The following is a 17,206-nucleotide window of genomic DNA, read 5'->3' on the forward strand; positions in this document are numbered from 1 at the left end:
CTGTGTTGACCATTTCAGCCACAGTGAGTGCTGCACCACAACTCAATTTAACTATCCAACATACCTTTCTAGTTGCAAAATTGTGTCCATGTAGCTGAACAGTCTCTACTCATTTTTCTTTATGCTTTTCCTAAAGTTTCCAGTTGCATGTCACAAGTTATTTTCTAGGTCTGGAATTTATTCCAGCTCTTGTTACCTATCCAGGATAATGCCTTCTGCCTATGATCTTTTATTCCCTGGCAGTCTGTTTATGGACTGCATAAGCATTTCCCACTTCCCTGTAGCAATAGGAAAGCAGTGTTAGAAAAAACAGCACTAAATAGTCCTGCATCTGCTTCTTCCACTATCAGTGCATTAAAAAAAAAAAAAAAGGGATGAAGCTACTTGAAAGGTGTCTGCCTTCTATCTCCACTTTGGCTGAAGTTGTTACTACAAACTGCGATGGGAACCACCTATAAGAGGGGCTGGTAAGCTCTTTTTCAAGGTATGAGATATTTTCCATAAAATCCTCACACTAAACCATATGACCTAGCACTAATCTGTAGCCAACAGCAACTTTTCATAGTGCATAAGGGAAAGAGATGAAAATGGGAGTGCATAAAACAGGCAAAACATAAACAAGTGTAAGATGGGCTCAAATAATTTTTTTAAAGGTCTGTCCAATGCTGTTTTAAATGTTATTACTAGTTGCAACAAGGAATGCTTATTTATAAAGATTGCATAGCCAAACTTCGAGTACCTTCTTATGGTTACAGACTTGCTACTCTGCATTAATGTCTGATCATGTGAACTACCATGTGCTGTCTCTGTAAGGTAAGGCATGCACAGATACTGGTCCTCTGCAGTCAGTGACTGTGCTACATCCAGAGTGGCTTGGATTTTTTTAGCAGTTGTTTGTTACCCTCTGTTAAATGAGACATCGCCTACAGTGCAAAATGTATGATTGTCTAAGAGTCGCGCTATTACATTAAGAAATGAAGACAAGGTTGCAAAAAAAATTTAATATTTTTATTTACAAATGCAGGCACTTAGTTTAAAAGATTTTCTCATTTTGATTTTTTTCTAAAGAGATAACATTAAGCTAGGGTTCACAAATAACAGAAAAGCTTCCTAAATGTTGGAAGTACCATAATGAAGTCTGCTTTGACTGTCTGTGTCTCATTTTTCCTGTAGCCATCTGACTTACGCTGACAGAACCAGTATTCCTCTCTGTGAGTTACTTAATCTACAGGAATGCTGCAGCAATCGAGCTGCCTTTATTACAGTAAGGAATTAATATCTCAGCATGACCTCACTCTAGGTCACCCCTCACATCATCAGACTTTAATAGGCTTGCAGTGCATGTGGATTACTAAGCAATTGCTGTAAAAATGATAGTGCTGGGAATTTTAAAATTTAATCATATTTTCAGTTGTGAAAATTAAGATCCTAGAGGCTGTCCTTCCTGGAAGGTGTGTCAGCTCACGGTGCTCATTCATATGAGCTCACTCTGGAGCAGCTCTTTAGCAAACAATATTCAAAAGTACAGCATTTGTATTTTGGACAAGCAAATGCAACTCTGGAAACACAAGTATCTAAGTTGCCTTCACCCATAACGTATGAAAACATTTTAACGTGTTTTCAGTGGCAGCTATTGTAATGCTACCTTCCTTACATTCTTGCAACACAAATTGACCACAGGTCATAGATGAAGTCTCTTCTGAAATATACGTGTGTAAGTAACTGGAATGCTTTAGATTAAAACAAAAGGGTCCTCAGCTTTAAGATCAGAAGGCATTTTTCTCAAAGCATGTTGTTGATACTGAAATAAAATTGGTAGATTAGAGGAAGCCAAATATAGGGAAATGTAAGCAATAGGATGTTGAAATTTGTGTGAAGAAGTGGGCTTTTTTTTCCTATTTTCAAGGTGCTTGAGTTAGTGATGCTGATTGAGATTTTGAGTATCTAGATGAAAGTGAACCAGACAATAGTAGTGTTGTTGAAAAATGCATGCTTGAAGGTCTTAGACTATGTAATGCTATAATGCAGGTGTCTTTGTTTTCTTCAAAGCCTATACCATTAGTCACTGCATGCTTTCTTCTTTCAGGGTCAGCCTCAGCACTAGGAAATCAAGAGACTGTTTTTCACATTGCTCACAATTATATTAAGTAGTTCTGATATGTTCTCCATCTGAAGTGTGCAAAAATATTTAAACACCAAATTTCTTGAATAGTGTTTCTCTCCTAGTTCTTGGATTCCATTCAGTTTGAGCCTGCGTAGTGATTCAAGAAGATCTAGAGGATCCACTCTCAGCCTGGTGCTTGGAAGCACTCCTCTTAAAGGCAAATACTTAAAACCAATAGCTTTTAAATTAGAATGTGCCATAAATTATCCTAATCACTAAATAAATGTGTCATGTTTCTAAATGTACGTAATGGTGGAATTCTAATGACTTTAGGGCAATTATCCATTCTCTTCAGCTCCTTTATTTTGAAGACATGTTTAAATTGCATCAGTCTCATCTTGCTTAAGGTTATATTAGTCAAACTTGGAAATGGTGGCTTGCTTTTCAACCTTCCTTCTATTTTCTAAGATGGTAAAAGAGCATTGTTACAACAAAATAAGCTAGCCCTTGTAGCTGGACCTATCTCTGATGAAAGTCTCAGGTGCCATGCAGATGAAATTCTAAATGAATTAGGTTTAAAGTACTCTGAAAATATGGTATATAATGATATAATACAGAGAAATGAGAAATGCAATCAGTGGAAACTTGTTACAGAAGGCAAAATAGAATTATCTTTATTATAGAACTTGAATTGTAGAAATGGAATTTTTGATTGCTCTTATCTGAAAAAAATTAGAACACTTAATTATAAGATGATAGCCAGATTGATTGGACTGTCGAGCTAAGCTTATACTAGTGAATTAAAAATTCCCAGAGAAGTTCTTGGGCACTGAGACAAACTAGCATAGGAACGACACACATGTACACTAGTAAATTCTTCTAACGTCCAAAACCAAGTGGCTGTATGCAAATTGCTTATTGGAAATAATTCCTGAGGTGGTCTAACTTCCAAACCATACCCATGAATTATTTGCAAGTGTCCTAATTGGCAGTTGTCAAATCATGTCAAATACATTAGTAGTTTTAGTACAACTTTTTGCATTCCTGTTTCTGATTCTGTTCAGTTTATTAGCATGGGTTCTGCCTTAGCATCCTAAAATATCTGCTTTTTAGTATATACTGAACAACTTAATTGCTTATTACTATGGATAGAGTCAAATTACTTTTCCCCAAGCAATGACTTTTACTTAGAAACTAAGACGATCTGTTTTCCAATATTGCCTCCATTCATCATGGACTGGAAAGCAGCTTCAAGAGAAATAATGAAGTAAGTTAGTTCCAAATAAAATGTGCCAAGTAACTTCTTTTAAAGAAAGTGATAGAAGCAAACCTATGAAGTAGTTCCCCAAACAGGAGCAACTATATATTTACCCTTAATGATATGCCAAATTAATGGAGAAAAAAAAGTTGTGTAATAAACTGCTACAGGCAACTTTATGTAATAATTTTAAAAAATCAATTTAAGTACCTATTTCACATAATACAAGTTAATCATTGTAATTTTTGCTTTTGTTATAAGTACACAAATGCCAAACATGAAGATGAAGCATGACTGGAGAGCCCACAAATGCTATCAGTTTCACAAACCTTTGTGAAAGGAAAAGACTTGTAAGTACCCGTGTAGTACAATAAATGTGACAAACTGATTTAAAAGAATAAATCTATGAGTAAATGAAGCATGAAATATGCCTGCAAAATTTGATCTGATTCCCTCAGAACACATGCGTACCAGTAATTATCAACAATAAATGAAAATGTAGGAATAAATGTATATCTGTGTTTGGGCTAATGCCTATTTCTACTGATTTTCAGTCTTACAGAACTAAAGACTAAATGGGCTACATCATATTCTTTCCTGATACTTGAAAGGAATGCGTTCTTACAGCACATTTGAGTCACTTGGCTCTTTAGCTTTGTCTCACTGGAGTCAAAAGACCCCTATGGTTTTTATATTCATTATAGATTTTTGGATGAGGCTATAGGCTATTTTGTTTCTCCAAAAATATTAATTTTAATTTTGTTTTGCCATGTCTAGTATGCTTTCCCTTCCTTGTGCATAGTTTTCAATTTATTTTTTGTTGGCAGATCCAGTAACAAGTACTGTTAGAGACAGACTTTTTTTTAAAAGCGTAAGTTCAAAGTTTCCAAAAGACCCTTTTATATGCAAGTTCCAAGAAATGGGCAGCGCCTTCAGTTGGTAAGACCAGGATGACTGTGAACTGCTAAGGTAAGAGTTGAAATACTTTAACCCAGCTCCCACCTCCCCACATAGTAAATCTGGGGAAAGAAAGCCCACAAACTTTCTATGAAATGAATTTTCAAACATACAGTAATTTTCTCACAGAACACCTTAATACCTTGTAATTTTTTTATTATCTAAAACATGATTTTAGTGTTATAATAAAGGACAAGAATCTGAATTGGCAAATGGCTTCTACTGTTGTTGCACTTACTGTTTTTAGAAAATGTTGTAATAACTTACCACCGATATTTGCTAAGCCTTCTACCACAGTCTCTCTGACCTGTCAATACAAATAAGTCCTCTTAGCTTTTGTCAAACAAGATTAACATCTCTTAGGAACTGTCACAGAAATCTTACGATTCCTACCACTCACAAAATAATAAATAGTGATTATAAAGCTTGAAACAAAATTTCTGACACTATCACCAAAAGCATTCAGAACAAGACCTGATCGGGTATTTGAAAGTATTTTTGAAGGCTTGATCCCTTAAGTCAAAAAGCACTTACATCCTATGCTGAAAGAAAGAATACTGATATCAGCATCATGTCTGTCAGACTGCAGCCCCACCCTTCTTGGTAGGTATTCACTATAGGTACTACCTAATAAGCTCTCAAGTGTACTTAAGCAATCTTAAGAAAATCTCTCTTTGATCCTGAAGCATGGTAAACAGTCAGAGACAAAGAAATTGTGGTATCACTACAGAAGGTCTAATCTGAGGAGATAACATCAAAGGCCACAGATAAAATGTAAAATTTCCTACCTTCAGTTTACCTTCTTGGATCCACTGACAAAGTTGTAGTACGCTAGCTTCTTGTTTGTCCATATAGTTCAGCACCAAGAATCTTTCTCTAGGAAAGAAGAGAACGAGCCTTGAGATAGGAAAGGTTGATAAGCATGTTTTGAAATCTTTGCAAAGTTTTTAAAAAACACAACAATATTATTGAAACTGAAGGAGCATCAGTACTGATTGCAATGATGCTTGTACAGCTTTGCAAGTTTGTTGAGGCAGAAGCAGGAACTTGAGAATAACATTGATCTTGGACGAGTAATTTTCTGTTTCAAGCATCAGAGAGAAGCATGACAAAAATCAAGTACTACTGCCAGAAGAAGAAGCGAGAATGTCCATAAAATGCAGAGTGATTTTTTGTTTCTGTGATGGAGGGAACGATGGACCTGAAACTAGATGATAAGTACAAATTAACTTTCTAGCTCCCCAAAATTTTGCATGTGCTGCTGTCACAGCTGCCTACAACAATCAAGAGAAATTGAAATGATCATAAAAAAAATTGTAGCAATGTACTGATCAAAATCTCCCGTCTTCTACTAAATATTGTGGATTTTAATATTTTTATCAATTTTTGAAGTGTGGACCACAATACCAGGGAAATAATTTTAATTAGAGTTCAGTCCAATTGAGCAGGAATCAAATACCTCCCCAACATTCTGGAACGCACTGAATGGAAAATCTTTTAAGACTTTGCTCCTAATCTCTGCCTTTGCTCCACCTGAATCTCCCTTACAGAAGATTCAGTTATTCTCAGAGTCATAAAAAAAATCGGTGTTTTACCTGTGTGTATCAGTCACACCTAAAGTTCCCATTATCTAATGAAAACCCAAATACTAAAACTGAAATTTAAATACAATCACTGCATCAGCTGCATCCTTTCATTAAAAATGTATTTTATTTTCTCTCTGCCTGAACCGCTACACTTTGAGAGATGTTGCAAAACATCTGAGAACAGAACCATGGCAACACATTCCCTTATTTTGAAGAATTCCTCAGAGACTCCAAGACTAAATTAAGCAGTCACAAATCTATGAAATCTATGTTAACATGAAACGTTATCCTTTCCCATCTTTGTGCTATTACAGACAAACATAAGAGGAAGAATTTAATGATGCTGTGATTTTAGCTTTTTTAGTATTACAACATTTTGTTATGATTACACGTGCCTAGTGTGGATCTACAAACTATCTCCTGAACATCAGGCTCACAAAATCTGTAAGCAGTCCACCTGGAACCTGGTCACAAGTTCCAAAGGAGAAATGTACCTTGTGATGTTTCTTTCTTTCTGTATTTTTTCTGTGTCTGGAGGCAATGGAGGAGGATAAGGCACATCTTTGTTATACTGAGAAATCTGTCCACACAGGATGATATGGCTGTTCTGATTCATCTATTTGGGACAGCACAAAGTGAGACAAATTACATTCCTTGGTCTCGTAAACCACATTTTCTAGAGATGCACTAGAATATATCACCAAATTTTCACACGAGTGTCCTTATTTTGAGTCACCTCTCCTAGAAAAGAGCAGAATTTCAACCTGTGACAACCATTAAATAGATAAATGCAGACCAAGAGTGGAAAAACAAATGCTATGCAGTATACGTAGCATAAATATGAGGAATATAATAAATTAGTTATTTTACTGTGTGCCTTTTTTGTCAGGAGAGGGGGGTAACAGGACAAAAGAAATTGGATACAGCTGTTGGATACAGGCTGTGATTTAGAGATTCCCAAAGACAGCTTTGCCACTGGGGCCTCTCTGCCATGGGACACAAACTGATTTCATGTTAACAGGAAAGAGGGCTGGTCAAGAGCATTTATGGAAGTCCAGTAGAGCTGCTCTTTTGTGATGCCAGTAAACCAGTATTAAAACACAAGATTACCACACTGATGGAGAAGATTTTAAGAACATTACTGTCTCCTGGCCAAAAAAGAAAGAGATCAGTAGAAACTATGTTTTCATTAGCATACTGTAAGGCTAGCCCAAGTAACAGGCACTGATGTCAAATATTTGATTTCTTCTTAGGATCAGGATCAGCACCAAGATTAGATCAATGAAGTAGAAAGCCTATTCTGATGTATTGCAGGCTTAATTCAAAGCTGGGCACGCAGACTTTGGAAAATGATGAGAACAAGCCTGATGGTTGGCATAATCACCTGGCTTATAACTGTATCACTGATGTCTCCACCAACATTGTCAAAGTAAACATCCACCCCACCTGGGCAGAGTTCACGTAGCTGCTGTGCCACATTCCCTTTCTTGTAATTGATAGCAGCATCAAACCCCATTTCTGAGACCAAAATGGAGCATTTTTCATCTGTGCCAGCAATACCCACAACTCGAGAGCATCCCTCCAGATGGCCAATCTATCGTTAAAAAAAAAGAAAACAATAAAGAGAGGTTGGATCATTTTCCCACACATGAAGGTGCCAATGAGAGAACATTAGGGACCCCTCATCCCACTAAACCCAAGACAGCAAATTTTAGCGTACATTCCCATCTCATGTGACGTAACAGCAGCAAAAGAGCCTCTTGCTGTTCTTTCCTCACATGCAGAGAAGGGGCAGTTCCCAACAGAATTATGCTGTCTTTCCAAATCACTGACTGTAAAATTACCAACGCTTGGCAGTACTGGAGAGCCAACGTGAAGAACGGTTTACTACATTTGATAATATAGGAAAAAAATGGAAGTTGCCAGTCAACTCAAAGACTGTATTCAGATGGCAGACTACTATAAAAAAATATACTGAGTATTTGTTTTTACTGTATCCACTTCATTCACCTTGGACCATTTTCTGCTATTCCAGTTTCAGGAAACTTAAGTTTCATAACTAAAATCTCTCAGTGAGAGTGTGAGCCAAATCTGTGAACCTGGCCCTTCCCATGAAGTTACACTTACTTATATTTATAATGGTTTTATCTGAATGTTTACTAATCATCATGTTTCAGAACACAAATTTAATAACTGTATATCCTTTGTGTCTTCAGCCAACCTACCTGGCCAGCCAAAGAACCGCAGGCACCGGCTGCTCCACTCACCACCATGGTCTGATTGGCACCCACAGTCACATGGCCTTTCTCTCTTATACCTAGCAAGGCTGTCAGTCCTGTCAATCCAGCTGCACCAAGAAAATAGGAAATGCGTCCATTCACAAGTTGTGGAACAACCTACAAAACAAAATCACGTGATGTTCATTTCTTCTAAGGTGAGGTTTTGCTGTTTGTTATTTGATTGATGATAAAAGACTAATTCAGGATATTTACAAGGCAAGGTACAACAGACAGTGATAAGCTAGCTATAAACTAGTTCTACCTTAACAGCAAGTTTATATAAAATGAAACAAAGATTATACACCCACAGTTTTAGAAAAAAGTTGTGAGCAAAATCACTCACGAGAGCTTAAATGATGGAAATGTCAAAAAGCGTCCAGGAGATCAGAAGTCTCAGGCAATGGCAAACTACTCCTATGTTAGCATAAATGATAAAATAGCAGAGTTATCAAACGTTAGGATTGCAGATCAGTGGCACAAAGGGTCTTAAAGGAAATTTCTTGGAAACCGTACATTCTTAAAATACAGAGGATGATCAACACAATGTACCTAACGCACTTTCACCTCTCCACGTTCAACTTGATATTGAATACCCTGTCTTCTATGGAAGAAGTACAAGCTTTCACTAACACATTAGTAAATGAATTAAATGTGCCTAAAACTTTTCATGACTACACTTCCATGGATAAGGATTAGATCTACCTAGAATTAGGACAATTAACAGAATTAATTAACAGAAGCAACCTTGGGGAAGTTTATTAAAAACACAGCAAATGAAATAACACTGTCATGCCTGATGGCCAGCAAAAGCATTCACATTTTTCTTTGTTAAAAACAGAGAAAATTGTTACAGATTTTGCCAACTGTGAGTTCATCTGCCTTTTGATGCAGATTTGCCTTGGGTTTCTTCAATAATACCAACCTGGTTTTGACTAAGAAATAGTATCATTAATTACTCTTTACAAAAAAAAAATAGGTTTATAAAAATAAAATGATAACAGTCTGTGTCTTGTATACCTTTTGTAGCAAGCTTCCATCCAGAATGGCCACTGTCTGCCAGGGCCAATTGAAGGAAGTGACGATGTCTCCTTTAGCAAAGTTATTATGCTTGCTCTCCTCCACAACCCCAACACCCCCACCATCAGCAACTTCAGACAGCTGCCAGGGCAGGAGGTAGTCTGAGCCCGTATCTTCATTCATTCGGCAGCGCTGTAAGACAAGGCTTCAGTGAGAAGCTCTGGTGGAACACATGATTTGGTAATAAGAAGTTCAAATGTAGCTGGGGATGAGATACGTTTAAAACATCAAACACAATGGGCTACTCAAAAATCTCTCAATAAGCCCCAAATATTCATAATCTTCTCTTAGATCTTTCTTTCCCTGCTTGTTCACTCAGTACAAAAGAAGGATCATTTTAATCTCCTTCACCAGTGTTACCAAAGCCAATACGTTCTACGAACGCAGCCTCAAAGTCAGCCTCGTAACCAAAGACAACTGGCTTGGACCTGACAAGATTCCCATATATGCCATTCCTTGACTGCACGAATCACAGAAATGCAGGATTGAAAAAAACAGCCGGAAGTAATTTAGTCCATCTCTATGCACTGGAGAACATCAAAATGTATTTAGATCATCCCTCACAAAGAGATGCTTAATGAAACAACTTGGCATTTGAAATATTTTCTTTGTATATCCTCATGTTATACTAGAGATTTTACAATTATTAACTTTTGTGTTAAACATCATGACAGGTACAGAGTTTAAGGTAATGTTTAAAGAAGTTCTGGCTTAGTTGTAAGCTCATCACCTACCATGTATGGATCCACAGAGAGATACAGGGTTCTAACATGTACTTGTCCCTCTTGCACTGTGTCTGGTATTGTACTTTGCTCCAGTCTGAAGTTTTCAGCCACTGGCACTCCATTCTTACCTAGAATTATTTTGAAATGAAACAAATAAGTGAATCAATGCAAAGCTTTAATCAATAGGGAGGCATTTTAAATTGTGGCAATCCTTTTTAAAATATGTTAGCTTGTCTCTGTTCACAGGTATAAAACTATCAGCTAACTCAGCAGACTGAGATTTAAGCAGGTGTACTCCCACCATCCAAAGTGAAGACCCGGCCATAACAGACATTCCAAAATGCTCAGCTAACCCCTCTGACTACTAAGGACTAATTTATACAATAATTATCTCCAAAGGCTAATGAAGTATTAAATAACTTGTTTCACATCATCCTGTGCATGCAGCACACAGAGTTGTACATTAAACGCTATTCCAATTATCCTTGCCAGGTCTATTCTGATTTGCAAGCAACCTTTTGATCTAGATTTTGTGCATTTTATTTATGAATATAAACAGACCTCTTCAAGCCTAGCCTATTCCATCAGAAATGTAGACTTCCACGTTAGCGGATCTGTTGGCATTATGCTTACCTGGGATAGTACAAGGTACTTGTTTTTACTGATAGTTTCCATGCTGCTTGTTGCAGCAAATTTATAAAAAAATAAGTCAATATACTTTAATAATCTCTACAAAAAGAAGAAATGGCAGAACTATACAATGATAATCTTTCTTCGCACTGAGTCTCTACTCCTCGGGTTTTCTCATATATTATGCATTATTTTTCTCAACCAGGAGTTTAGAATTTTGTATGTAGAAACTAAATAAATACTCTTCATAATAAACTTTGTTTATTATTGCATACAGTATTAAGATATGCAAATCTTAAGTTGGTTTCTGCTTCTACTCTCACCACTTCAGACTGTTAGGCAACCATGACAAACACATTGCTCCCTCATTGCAACAAAATACATACCAGGGCGTGAATTCAGCACTACTCTTTGTATAATCATCCCTGCTTTTGCAGCGATTTCACACTGGACTCCTACAAAGGAAAACACTGTTTGAAGGGCTGAAACAAAAAATCCCTTGAGAAAGAAAATGGGGCAAAATACTTAGCAATTTGGAATTGGGGGTACAGGAGTTATTAACACACATGTTTTGACACCACTTACAAACCCCATGGGAAACCTAACATCTACTCTGTCCCCTACACAGCAGTAAGGGAGAGCTGCAACATCTGCTGAGCCAGGAGCGTCCCATCAGGCACTGCTCTGCTCTCCTACTGCTCTGCTGGCATTTGTAGCGAGAGCAACCTGATTAGCAACCACAGAGAGTGGCGGAAGTGAGGAAGAACTAACAAATGGATGCAAATACAAGCAGCTCATCCAAAACAAATTAGACTTAGAGGTGTGGTGCAAGAGAAATCCTGCAGAGACATTTCCAGAGTGCCAGAATTTCACCTGCTCTTTCTGACTTCTGCCAAAGTCTGTGCTTTTCAGATAACGTTCTGCCAAAACACAGTGCTCCGGTTTTGCTCTGTTGCAGTCGGATCCATTTGACATGGCCTGATGTCCTGTCAAAGCAGTTGCCAAGACCAGACCATACTGTGGCTTCATTGCCAATTTGAAAAGAGTGAAACATGGGCCTCACCACCTTTGATATTCTTACCCAAGAATCATATAAAACAATCTCAAATGAAAAATAAACAGACTTGTGAACTTTATACCCACACAGTTAAAACAATCTCTAAAGTATACACTCACATAAAATCCTAAGGGAAAGGATGGCCTAAGGTAAACTTTGGCAAATCGTGGGTTCAGCATCACACTCCACTACAGAATTCCTGTGTGATCTTAGGCACGTTGTTTTCTAGTTACTTCATAAAATATTTTCAGAACAAAAATCCATATTCTTCTTCTAAGCTTTGAAGTGAGCAAGTCTGTTCTCACTATAGCCTCTGTATGGGAACTGCTGAGTCATGGCCTGAACCACTGATTGAGCACCTGCAGGAAAGACCCAGTCAGCCCTGGGAGCACAGGTGAAGGCAATTCACTGTGTGACCTGAAGGCCTCATTTAAGGGCTGACTGCCACAAAGGAAGGATCTTTCTCTAGAGATCCCTCCTTGGTGGAAGCTTTTCCCTGTGAACCCAGAGTCTTCTGATACAGGTGAGCGATCTACTTCCCTTCCTTTGTAGCACCTTGCTATCGTGCTGGTCCTTCCACCTCTTTTGTAACACCTTTTCCATTGCGTTGATCTTTCTGATCGCTACAGCCTCATGTACTTTATAAACATGAAATTATGTATTTTTAACTTATATTCCTTGTCATTTCTGAGCCAACTCCAAGTGTAAATGACTGAATTCTGCATTCTTGAGTACCTGAATCCTCTTACACTAGCTTGGCTGACAGCATTTGCATAATGAAATTACATTCAAGTAGTCCACATAGCAATTGTCTTAGCATCTGAGAATCTGTGTTAATTCCATGAGCATTTTACAAATGGCCAGATGTAGGGAATGCAATTTAAAATCTTCCAGTAAATGATTTGCAAACATAGAGAACTTGGCTTAAGTTTATAGCCACTAATGACTCTACTCTGTGCAGAAACAATGAGTTAAGAATGTAGTGAATATAAACTGACATCAACGTGACAGTTCACATGAAATCTAGACAAATCATTCCTCTAAGTACTATTCATATTCAGTTCAAACCTATCCATGGTATTAAGTGTTTGATCCACTGTTTATTAACTACACAGAGTAGGCAGAATCACTGTACAGCTCATGCCTTACAGAAATGTCCATTCTCACAACTGATGCTGTTTTTGTTATCCTGAAACCAAATACCTTTATTATGCAAGCACAAAACCCCAATCTGAACAAGAGATCATGAAAAGCATTTTTAGTGAGCCCAACACATATTTGAAATACCTGCTTTCTACTACAGTACAGAGGAAAAAATGCAGTTCTTCAAAAAAAAAAAAAGTGCTGAATAAAGATATCAACATACTAAAACAAAGGAAAGGCAGTACAGAATGGCACGGGAAAAGGTAGGTAGAAAAATATACAACGTAATTTTGGATTACTTCTCTGAACCTCAGAAGTTCTGAGGGAACGAGAATACTATCTATTTCCCAGGCCATTTTCACAGCTTTAGGCTGAGAAGCCTGTGTACTAGTTCAATCTGAGGATCTTCCGGATACTGCGAGTGGGTGGACAGAAAGAAATAGAGGCTGGCAAATGAACTGCCATCCATTCTGTGACAGCTGTCACAGTAAAATATACCATTGGAGATGGACGTTTACTCACAGATATGATTGCACTTGTCCTACAATGCAAGTCAGTAATCACACAAGCAAACATTCATGCTAATATCATAACATAATACAAAACAATCTTTCTTTGTATCATAAGTAATTGAACAAAGAAAATAAGTAGAAGTGCCATTGTTTAGCACCATTAACTGAAGAAAGCTGTGGGAGGAATAGAACAGATTTTTTTTAAGTGAAATAAAGTGGATTTGTCCCATACACATAAAGCTTTTCAACATACATTTAATGCAAGTATTAAGGACACTTCTGGATTTTTTTTTCCTATTTAAAAAGACCAATAGGAAGCAGCACTGCCAAACTACTTTCCAAATGAAAGTAGTTTGAGTTGTTTTTGTTCTTTAAAACAAATGGAGTAAAAATTGTGAGTTTTGACATTATTGTTCTATGCCAAGATGTCTGACCCACATTTTGAGTACAAGAGCGTTAGGCTGCATAACAGCAGCACCTCCAGGGCGTTCTCAAATACATTCTAGCCCAGTTTTATTCTTATTTCCTTCTCTTCTTCTCTTTCTTCTACCATTTTTGCAAACTGACATGACTACTCCTTTTACGAAGTGTAAATAAATCCTTCAGCACTAAAATACTCTAGTTTGTTTGTCCTGGGCTTGGTTCAGAGATGTACTTGTTTCTGACATTGTTCATAAGACAGTTCTCAGTTGCATGTACTTCTGACAAAATAATTTATCTGCTTCCAAGTTGTCAAAGCTCACATCAGGTGTGCTCTGTTGAGTTTTTGTTTTTTAAAAAAAGGAAGAGTGGTTTTTTTTTTTTAAAAAAAAAAAAAAAAGAGCAGGTAGTTTATTCCTCCTGCATCAGGCCCAGGCAGCCAATCTAAGCAGAAAACAAGACTAGAAGTCGTCTGAAACAGTATCAAAAGGTTTTAGGATCCTTGTTCCTAAGAAAGAACTTTCAAGGAAGAATGATTTTGAATGAGGAACACGCAGAAAGGACTGGCATTATGAATCAGTGAGAAGAAATAAACATGCCAAGAAAAGCAAAAGAAAGGCTAGCAAAGCACAGCAATATAAAGGAGAGAGAGAAATGGAGGAACTGGGAACAAGAAATGAGGAGGTGAGACCAAGAAAATGGAGATGAGGAAAGATGGGCAAGAAGCTTAGGACTGGGGGGAGGGGGAGCCATAACTAACTGAAGAGAACAGAAAAGTGAATGTAAAGTATTAGGCGTCGAAGTCTTATGTTCACCATTCCCCTAAGAAGCAGTACATTAGAACACAACGTTAATTACATTGCAAAGTCAAGTCTTCAAAAAGTAGAAGCCACAATCAATACAGACTGTGATGAAGTGAGGAAAAAAAATGCATACCATAAAAAAAAGTACTTTCATGAGCTGAACTAGTAATCCAGCTTTGTAATTCTCAAGGTGTATTCCCACAGTCAAATTTGACTGACATACAGATCAAAAATTCCAGTAGGCACACAGTTGGATTGTATAAACTTATTTTTTCAGATCTAAGTGTCATAAAGAATGGAAACTCTCAAGTACCACCTCTTGGGCAGGTTTGGGCGGGTGTTTTTTTGCTTTGTATTAGAGTTGATGAAAATTGTTTAGCATTACTAACTCCCTAGGCTTATTTTCCCTTAGCAGAATTTCAAGTCACGAATGAAGACAAGGGTGCAGATGGCTCCCAGAAAGGCTAGAGCATCACTCTGGGAAAAACACCTGACAGTACTGTGAATGCTCTGTGATGCAGCACGAGGACTCCCACGCGTGGGCAATCCCAGGGCGCACTGACTGAACACCTTCCAGCGTGTGACTAAAAACTGCGGGAAATCACTGCTGCCTAAGGTGGAAGAGACACTGGAGGCTGTCTGTGGATGGTTAAATAGCTGAGAGGAAACGGAGAGAGGTCAGAAGCAGCAAAGAATGCTCAGATTTTACGTCTGAGCAGCAGCCCACAGCTAGGTGCTCGAGACGAATCCAGGAGAAGGGGACAACTCCGCCTGCCCTGGGCCACAGCGTGGTGCACGGGCTCTATAAAGCTCGCTTCCCAGGTCTCTTTTTCAAGCGCCCCCCGAAGTCGCTCCGGAGCGAAAACCGTCTGCCGCCTCCGGCCCGCAAGGAGGCGCTGACCCCGGAGGTAACGGCCCCCGGGGGCGGGCACGGCGCTGCCCCAGCTGAGAGGGGGGTGGCTCAGAGGGTGCCTCGGTGCCGCGCCTCCCACCCAGTCCCAGCCCGGCGCGCGGGAGCCCGCACGGCGACGGTTGGCGATGGGTAGCGCCTGCCGCGCGCGCCAGGAGCCGTGCAGCCCACCTCACCTCGAGCCCTTCCTGCAGCGCCCCAGCACGACCCCCGCGGCGCGGACGGCTGGCCCGGCGCCCCGCCCCCTTGCGCATGTGCACAGAGCCCGCGCGCCGCCTGCCTCCGCTTAAAGTGGCGGAGTCCCGAGCGCGAGCGCTGTGAGCAAGGCGGGAAGGGCTGCGGCGGGAGGATCGCCTCCTGTTAGCAGCGAGCTAACAGGAGTCTTAGATTCCCTCACCCCAGTGATACTGTGCGGTGCGGGCACTTGCAACTTGCGAGGGTTTGTTTGTTTGATTTTTAGGGGTAATGCTAAGTGATACTTGCTCCTTCTGCTTCAGTGGATGAGACTTTGCTCACTGATGCAATACAAGGCTGTATTACTGGCAGCCTCACGGCCACTCCTAAAATTCCAGCAAAGCTGCTGTTGTATACAATGTAATTCTGTATATATACCAACATGCCGTGTGTGTGTGCGTGGATGAAGAGGCACCTTTGCTTGAAGAAGTGGTAGTAAGTGGATGAGCCATGACCCAGCAGGCCTCTCCTGGGACATCCCTAGGCCTGCTGCTTTGTGGCCCTGCTGCCCCATGCAGCTGTGGGGCTGGCTTGCTCTGTGGGAAAAGCAAAGCAGTCTGTGAAGCGGGCGCCATGTCCCTGGAAACAGCTGTGGAGTGCAAACGGACCGCGCCAAGGGCTGGAAAAACTCTTCCAGGTTAATGGTCCCAGTGACTCTGTTCTGCCTCTTGCATAAGGGGCATAATGCCTTTCTGCTATAGCTTTACCCATGGCATTTTAGTATATCTAAGCGAATCATCTGCATTTTTGCCAACATAATATGCAAAACATCATGTTCCGTGTTAGTTTGAATAACGCATTTGGTACTGATGTAGGAAAGAGGAGTAACAAGAAGACTTTCTTCCATGTTTTTTTTTATCAACTATATCAGTTGGACTAATGAGAGATCGACACCTTAACCAGCATTAATGCTCAAAGTAAGTTTTTAAGGCTGAGGTTGTTTCTGTAGTTTTGAGTGGACGTGCCTTGTACAGAGATGGCCTTTACTAAAACAGGTGAATACTCACTTGCCTCATACATGCAAGAAAATAACATTAGCTTCTGAAATAATTACTTCTGTAATGTTGTGTGTCATTAAACGAGCAAACAGGAAAAGATCGCAGTGTGTTAATGTAGCGTATCTCGATGACTAGTGATAGTTGAAAGAAAACTGATGAAAAGCTTTGCTTCATATGATCACACGTGCATAATCTTGTTTCTATATACTATACAGTGGCAATACTACTTTAATAACTTTTGTATTTATATAAAGTATTTAAATGAGCAGTGAAAATCTCTGGACAAGCCCACTTGGTCTTGCCTAGCCTGCGGTGGCTTTGTATCCTCTCTAAACAAAGATATTGTGAAAGGTGTTACAGCAGTCACCTGCAATTTCAGCTGAACCCATATACTTCCTTTTCTCCCACTACTGTCTCTCTCATTGACTGCTGCTTATTTAGAAGTGAAGCTGTTGTGAAATAGTCTTAGGTGTGAATTTAAAATGCAGCAGCCATTCTGCACTGGCTTGCCTT

General features: G+C 39.2%; 2 protein-coding genes across 2 annotated transcripts in view; one reads left to right on the forward strand and one right to left on the reverse strand.

Moving 5' to 3' along the window:
* PTGR2 (prostaglandin reductase 2) lies at positions 987–15,740 on the reverse strand. The gene is made up of 10 exons (XM_021403448.1): positions 15,638–15,740; positions 11,003–11,071; positions 9,996–10,114; positions 9,202–9,393; positions 8,131–8,301; positions 7,290–7,499; positions 6,400–6,521; positions 5,108–5,195; positions 4,587–4,626; positions 987–3,352 (listed from the first exon to the last, which is right to left on the reverse strand). Exons 2-10 carry the CDS (start codon positions 11,037–11,039, stop codon positions 3,288–3,290), a joined length of 1,044 nt encoding a protein of 347 aa, XP_021259123.1. The 5' UTR covers positions 11,040–11,071; positions 15,638–15,740; the 3' UTR covers positions 987–3,287.
* ELMSAN1 (ELM2 and Myb/SANT domain containing 1) overlaps positions 15,909–17,206 on the forward strand; it is a 68,092-nt gene continuing 66,794 nt past the window's right edge. The window contains exon 1 of the mRNA XM_021403434.1: positions 15,909–16,612. The gene's annotated coding sequence lies outside the window, so the exon portion shown is untranslated. The remainder of the gene's footprint in view (positions 16,613–17,206) is intronic.

Source organism: Numida meleagris, chromosome 6, assembly GCF_002078875.1.
Source record: "Numida meleagris isolate 19003 breed g44 Domestic line chromosome 6, NumMel1.0, whole genome shotgun sequence".
Lineage (NCBI taxonomy): Eukaryota > Metazoa > Chordata > Aves > Galliformes > Numididae > Numida > Numida meleagris.

Bases quoted from the DNA above. Each gene is read 5' to 3' on its own strand.
- PTGR2 (XM_021403448.1), bottom strand. From the start codon at position 11,039: ATGATTATACAAAGAGTAGTGCTGAATTCACGCCCTG. The intron at 8,302-9,201 runs GTATACAAGACA...TTTGTTTTGTAG, and splicing joins ATGGAAGCTTGCTACAAAAG to GTTGTTCCACAACTTGTGAA. The intron at 5,196-6,399 runs GTACATTTCTCC...CTTCTTTCCTAG, and splicing joins AAAGAAAGAAACATCACAAG to AGAAAGATTCTTGGTGCTGA.